We start from the raw sequence: 7,401 nt of genomic DNA, 5'->3' as shown, positions 1-7,401 counted from the left end.
ATTGTGCAGCCCCGCCCCTGGCTCGATCGCGATGGGAGAAAGGTGCCCCAAATCATGCCACACCGCCCCCACACAGAGCTCGCAAGATCGTGATGGGAGAAAGGTGCCCTGAGTTGTTTCTGACAGGCTACTCAGTCCTGTCTATGTCAAATCTCGCCTAGGGCACCTAGTAAGCCAGAACCGCCACTAGGATTAGCAGTGGTACAGAGAACTGATTTAATGTTTATAAAGGAGCAAGTTTGCATTATGTTTTTGCTGACTGGTACAAGAGCAATAATGAATGGCATTGCAGATAAATTCAGGAAAGCAACAGGTCAATGGTTGTCTTGCTTAGGATCAAATCAGGGAAAATATGTGGTTAAATAATGGGGAGAGTGGTTGTAGGAATGATAGAGCAAGCATCTTCTCTCCAACTGCTCTTCCTTTGGCTTCCTGATGGGGTGAAGCACAGAGCCCACCAATCACATGATATCAAACTTTGTTTCCATGACGATGCTGTGCTGCTCTTTGTGGTGGAGTTTCCTGTTAAAATGATAAAACTGAGGGGCCTGTTTTGAATACAACATGCAGGCACACGTACACATCTAGAACACATGCCAGCAGGCAGCGAGGACAGACAGACAGAGATAGAAAAGTGTTTTCAGGTCCAGAGTTGTGTCTATTTGTGTGTGTGTACCTGTGTCCACATGGTCATGTTAACATCACCTCATGCCCCGTCACCTCTTATTGTTGGTCATGTCAGTTTAAGAAAATTTGAATGTACACACAATAAACCAACCCGTCTGGCACCAACAATCATCCATGTGATAATCTAATCAGCCAATCATGTGGCAGCAGTGCAGTGTATTAAATCAAGCAGATACAGGTCAGGAGCTTCAGTTAATGTTCACATCAACCATTAGAATGGGGAAAAAAATGTGGTCTCAGTGATTTGGACCATGGCATGATTGTTGGTGCCAGATGGGCTGGTTCGGCAGACATTTTCACATTTTCATCAGCCCAAATATTCAGAAGAGCCCTAATTTCGTGTACTAACCAGTACTGATGATTCTCCATTCTCTGTTGATCTGTTGCGGTAAGCAGGTAGCTAGATATGAAAAATTGGGAAATGAGTATCTTGGTACTGACACTCTGACCTGACTCCTCTAAACTCAGCCTTTGACACTGACTCCGCTTCAATCCCCAGTTGGCATTCTTTGGCCCAAGGGCATTTGGAAGGCCAGGGCGCATGGCCGTTGACCCCAAAGAAGCCCAGAGGAGGCACAACGAAGCCCTGGAAATGACAGTGGGAATGTAACTGGCCCTGGCATGCACTAGCACACCCTCATTTGGCCCAATAGTGTAAATGTGGCTATTGAAGAAGAGTTTGTTCTCTTCAGCATTGTTTAAGTTGGAAATAATGCAGTGCAGTAACATGCATTCTTCCCAATATTCAGATTAGTGGTCAATCAGAGGGTTTTTCAATGGCTGACTCTAAAAAATGTATCTTTTGTCCCCCTCTATTTGGAATATTTGGTTACATCCTTGGAATAATACAGTCAGCCAGTCATCATCGCAAAATAATCTCTGAAAGGGTTATCAGGACACGAACACATCGAGGAGGGGTCTTACATCACCCGGAAGGGGTTTATTTTGTAATCATGGCTGGCTGATTGTACATTTTCTCACTTATTACATGGCTACTTACCAAATGAATAAATAAATGAAGAACAAATATTGACATTAAAAAAGTTGACATTATTTTATTATAATTCAATAGAACAAAAACAGCAAAGAGATATGAGAGACATGGATCTAGAACAGCTGTGTAGGAACTCTTTTGCACCGGAATCGGTCAGTTATTATTTATTGACCAAAAAGAATCAAGTATTACAGAAAGCTGTGTAATAATACAGATCAAGTTCATCATGAGAGATCATAAAGTCCTTTTACCTTGTCACTAAATCATCATAATATACATGAGTAGATTTGCAAAAGTGAGCTGAATTATTTAACTCAACTTTCACGACTTATGTGAATTGTGCAGAAGTGAAATATAATAGATCTCAGTAAGTAGTCTTTTTCTCGCATTCTGCTCAACCTTGTGAAAAAATACATCTGTTGAGATGTTGAGCTCATATGCTATCAGTCTTGCACAAAGGAAGGAGAGGCGGAAATTGCAGTTGCATCTTCTTAGTGTCTTAACTAATTCAAAGGGCATTGCTATAGCATTTGAAACGGGTCCCAGGGTCATCCAATTTTAATGCATTGGTCACTTTGTATGCATTTCCATTCAGCAAGCTGCGCTACTTTATGGTATTCAGATAAAGCCATTATGTTCCCAGTAAAGTGAAATGGACTGATTGATTACAGGGTATTAGGCAGCATCTCTCCTCTATAAGCAACGACCTCCAGACTCTTGTCATTTTATAAAATCAGACCTGAACGGATCCATTCTTAAGCTCACAAAAAAATAGCAGTTTTTTTTTAAAAATACGTCTAATGTAGATGTGCAAGGAAACTTTTACAATTTGAGCATTGCAAGGTAATAAGGAATAATGAATGTTTGACTGAAACAATATTTAAAATTTAAAGATATTTAAAGAACTGCTTTAGTGTAATTTCAAACATATGGCTTATTCCCGGCTTCAGTGGTTTGCACACGATCATTGCTGCTTTTGAAATGTCTGTTTTATATTTAAGCAGATTTTGTAACCAATATAGACGCAGGTTGAGCCAAGATAAGTTTTATCTCCTTGTTACGGGGTGGTCTGTCCCTTTGCCAGTTTCTCTGTTGGTCACCTTTGGCCAGCAGTCTGGGCTGCCTATTTCACAGGGCCACAGCAATCTCTGTCTTTCTGCTCTACCAAACAAGCTATTGTGATCAGACTTTTTGAAGTGCATAGTCAAAGAAAGAGAGAAATGAACAGAGAGCATGTTAGCAAAGAAGGGAGTGTGGCGATGCTGCAGAAAGTTTTAACATTTAATGGGCTGTAGTGGAGACTGGCATTGAGAGGAAGGGGGAGACGGTGAGGGGCGGAGGAGGAGGCAGCAGACTGCAGAGGATGTTGGGGCTTGGGTGCAGGGCTGAGGTTTGATAGGGCAGATCAATTAGAAATGGAAAGGAGGTTGGAAGATTGAATGTCTGGAGAGATTTATCAGAATAAAGAGTAGAAGTGTATTGAAGTGGGTAGCAGTAAGAGATGATTCATGCTGGACAGCACGGACACTGCATGTGAAAAGTGACAGCAAGTGCGCATGTGTGTTACCGTGGGCACGCTCGTTCGCTGACGACTTGATTTCAAGGGAATGAATTCACACTAAACAGCTTCTTTTTCTTCCAGGCCAGACTGAAATCAGAGGAGCACATTCACATGCTTAGATACAAGAATAAAACACAGTAAAACACACACATGCTAGCACACACAAACCCAGATGTGAAATCAGATGTTCACCCTTGGTGTGATTAATATTTCCTGTAGAGGAAATGTGTGATGAGTAGTGCTAAAATTACAGTTGTGCTCAAAAGTTTGCATACCCTGGCAGAAATTGTGAAATTTTGGCATTGATTTTGAAAATATGACTGATCATGCAAAAAAAACTGTCCCTTTTATTTAAGGATAGTGATCATATGAAGCCATTTATCATCACATAGTTGTTTGGCTCCTTTTTAAAATCATAATGATAACAGAAATCACCCAAATGGCCCTGATCAAAAGTTTACATACCCTTGAATGTTTGGCCTTGTTACAGACACACCAAGGTGACACACACAGGTTTAAATGGCAATTAAAGGTTAATTTCCCACCTGTGGCTTTTAAAATTGCAATTAATGTCTGTGTATAAATAGACAATGAGTTTGTTAGCTCTCACGTGGATGCACTGAGCAGGCTAGATACTGAGCCATGGGGAGCAGAAATGAACTGTCAAAAGACCTGTGTAACAAGGTAATGGAACTTTATAAAGATGGAAAAGGATATAAAAAGATATCCAAAGCCTTGAAAATTCCAGTCAGTACTGTTCAGTCACTTATTAAGAAGTGGAAAATTCAGGGATCTCTTGATACCAAGCCAAGGTCAGGTAGACCAAGAAAGATTTCAGCCACAACTGCCAGAAGAATTGTTCGGGATACAAAAAAAACCCACAGGTAACCTCTGGAGAAATACAGGCTACTCTGGAAAAAGACGGTGTGGTTGTTTCAAGGAGTACAATATGACGATACTGGAACAAAAATGAGCTGCATGGTCGAGTTGCCAGAAAGAAGCCTTTATTGCGCCAGTGCCACAAAAAATCCTGGTTACAATATGCCCGACAACACTTTGACACGCCTCACAGCTTCTGGCACACTGTAATTTGGAGTGATGAGACCAAAATAGAGCTTTATGGTCACAACCATAAGTGCTATGTTTGGAGAGGGGTCAACAGGGCCTATAGTGAAAAGATACCATCCCCACTGTGAAGCATGGTGGTGGCTCACTGATGTTTTGGGGGTGTGTGAGCTCGGGGAATCTTGTGAAAATTGATGGCAAGATGAATGCAGCATGTTATCAGAAAATACTGGCAGACAATTTGAATTATTCTGCACAAAAGCTGCGCATGGGACGCTCTTGGACTTTCCAGCATGACAATGACCCTAAGCACAAGGCCAAGTTGACCCTCCAGTGGTTACAGCAGAAAAAAGGTGAAGGGTCTGGAGTGGCCATCACAGTCTCCTGACCTTAATATCATCGAGCCACTCTGCAAGACGACCAAAGACTTTGCATGACCTGGAGGCATTTTGCCAAGACGAATGGGCAGCTATACCACCTGCAAGAATTTGGGGCCTCATAGACAACTATTACAAAAGACTGCACGCTGTCATTGATGCTAAAGGGGGCAATACACAGTATTAAGAACTAAGGGTATGCAGACTTTTGAACAGGGGTCATTTCATTTTTGCCATGTTTTGTATTATGATTGTGCCATTCTGTTATAACCTACAGTTGAATATTTATTTTTTTTCACATATCCCAGCTAAGCTGGGGTCAGAGTGCAGGGTCAGCCATGATACAGCACCCCTGGAGCAGATAGGGTCAAGGGCCCAACAGTGGCATCTTGGCGGTGCTGGGGCTTGAACCCCCGACCTTCTGATCAGTAACCCAGAGCCTTAACCACTGAGCCACCACTGCCCTACAAATATGAATCCCATAAGAAAAATTTTGCCTGCTCACTCATGTTTTCTTTAAAAATGGTACATATATTACCAATTCTCCAAGGGTATGCAAACCTTTGAGCACAACTGTATGATGTGTGTATATAGTTTTATGAACTATCCCTTTAAGAGATTATGAATTTCTGTGTCTTATAATTTTTCAACTATTTCCTTTTTTTCTGTTATTCTTGTAATAGATCAGCTACATGAAGTACATATATCTATTTATGTAAGAATGGAATTTATTCATGGCCTGTCAGATCCAGCATTTCTGATGGAGGCGTTGGGGGGTGTGGGGGTGGGCATATCTACACACAGTATTACTGGAAGAAAACGCTGTTCGGAGGAGGGAATATATTGGTAAAGCGAGCACAAGAACTCTTGCGATGGGGAGAGAGAAACAGAGTGAAGGAGTGAACGCATGAAGACGGGAGAGTGAGGGTGATGCACATCGAGGCAAGGAGGGGGAGCATACAAAAAAGAGAGAGAGGGAGAGAGAGGAAAAAAGCTCAAAAGACAGGAGAATCGAGGACGGGCTCTAGATGCAGGATCCTTCGGCAACAACATCGCGAGGGGCAGGGATGCTGGAAGATGGTTTCAGTAAGAGGGGAACTGACCGTTGCCTATAATTTAATGTTCAGTATCTTGGACTCCTTCTCCATGGGTAATAGCTTAGCACCTGTCTGGGCATAAGCCCCTCTCTTTTTCTCTTTTTGTGTCTCGCTCGTTCTCTCTATCTATCTGTAGCTCTCATCTTTTTCTGTTTCTTCCTCTCTTGCGCACAGTGTTGAGTAGATTTAAGTCTATGGGGTCTGCTTAGCATCGGATCAGGGTTATGGGGGTCGGTTGCTCTGATGTGGATAGTCCATGCTGCCCTTTTTATTGGTTTATTCAGTGCCGGAATAAGGGAACGAGTGGAGAGATGGAAAGAGAAAGGGAGAGGGGGCTGCCACTGCACCACGCGCCCTGATTGGAGTTATTCATCTGTCCTGGGATTGCTTTGAGATTTGTGCCTGTGGGGAAGGTGAAATCTTTGTGCGTGCACAATTAATATTTCTCTCTTTCGCTCTCCTTAGGGGTGGCACCTGCGAAGAAGAGCCCCAAATTGGTGAGTACATGTTTTATTTTTGCTCCATCTCCACTTTATCCATTCTTTCTTTCCCTTTTTGATTTTTTTTTTTTTTTTTTGGTACCCTTCTTTGTGATTTCCCAATGATTTGGCTCATTGTCTGTGCCATAGGTATGGTGAAAGGAATATTCCAGGTTCAACACAAGTTAAGCTCAATCGACAGCATTTGTGGCATTATGTTGATTACTACAAAATATAATTTTGACTTGTCCCTCCTTTAAAAAAAAAAGAAGCAAAAATCGAGGTTAAAGTGAAACACTTTAAAGCAATGGCATTACGTCATCATGGCAACAAAGTTGTAAAATTTTATATAACTTTACATAGAAAAGGTTAGAAAGCGATTTTATCACTCTAAAATCATGTCAGCACGCATATTATTTACGTCTCGTGGCTATGCTTTTCAAACAGTAAGTATTTTAACGTTTTCAGAATGGCCCCATACACTTCCATTGTGAGTGCCTCACTGTAACTACGTATAAAAAAAAAAAAAAAAAAAAAAAAGGAGGGACAAGTCAAAATGCATTTTTGTGGGGATCAACATTCTGCCACAAATGCTGTCTATTTAGCTTAACTTGTATTGAACACAAAATATATTCCTTTAAATAGATGCTCTAGGGATTTTAGAGGGGGGGTTATAATGCTGGCAGTGCTGTGGCGGAGAGAATCCGATATGCACTTCAATACATAAATGCTTTTGAGCTTTAATTTTCTTGTGGTGGATCATAAAACCATGTGGTATGAGGTCAGGGAAGGGTGTTCTCCCCTGGGAGGAGGATTGATTTGATTGTTCACATGGGCATCCTGTAATAGCCCTCTAATGACTTACCATAACAATGAAGGCAGAAGGTTACCATCCAGGGAGCTTCAGGGGTAAAATAGCAATCAGGTGTTTTTATTTTCAATCTTGCTTTGCTTTTTTCCTTGCACTAGCCTCTAGATGATAGTTTGAAGGTTTGAGATAGCTCAGAACATCTGTGGACAAGGAAAATAATAATCAGTGTTTTCCTGTTAAAATGGCAACCTTGGGTTTTTCTACTTTGTTGAAATGGAGTCCATGCTTGTATGACTCCTCAATACCAGACAGACATAGTTAAATTCTCAG

The 7,401-nt window shown here is 41.5% G+C and overlaps 1 protein-coding gene across 8 annotated transcripts in view; it reads left to right on the top strand.

Annotated features, from left to right (window-relative positions):
- Positions 1 to 7,401, top strand: part of LOC127426611 (membrane-associated guanylate kinase, WW and PDZ domain-containing protein 1-like) — a 221,796-nt gene that overhangs the window by 189,171 nt on the left and 25,224 nt on the right. For all 8 annotated transcript variants that reach the window (XM_051673539.1, XM_051673540.1, XM_051673537.1 and 5 more), the window contains one exon: positions 6,247 to 6,278. In XM_051673539.1, the coding sequence (XP_051529499.1) occupies positions 6,247 to 6,278 (32 nt within the window). The remainder of the gene's footprint in view (positions 1 to 6,246; positions 6,279 to 7,401) is intronic.

The sequence above is a fragment of the Myxocyprinus asiaticus genome, chromosome 35 (assembly GCF_019703515.2).
Source record: "Myxocyprinus asiaticus isolate MX2 ecotype Aquarium Trade chromosome 35, UBuf_Myxa_2, whole genome shotgun sequence".
In the NCBI taxonomy this organism is placed as follows: domain Eukaryota; kingdom Metazoa; phylum Chordata; class Actinopteri; order Cypriniformes; family Catostomidae; genus Myxocyprinus; species Myxocyprinus asiaticus.
This window is presented reverse-complemented; position numbering and strand designations above follow the sequence as displayed.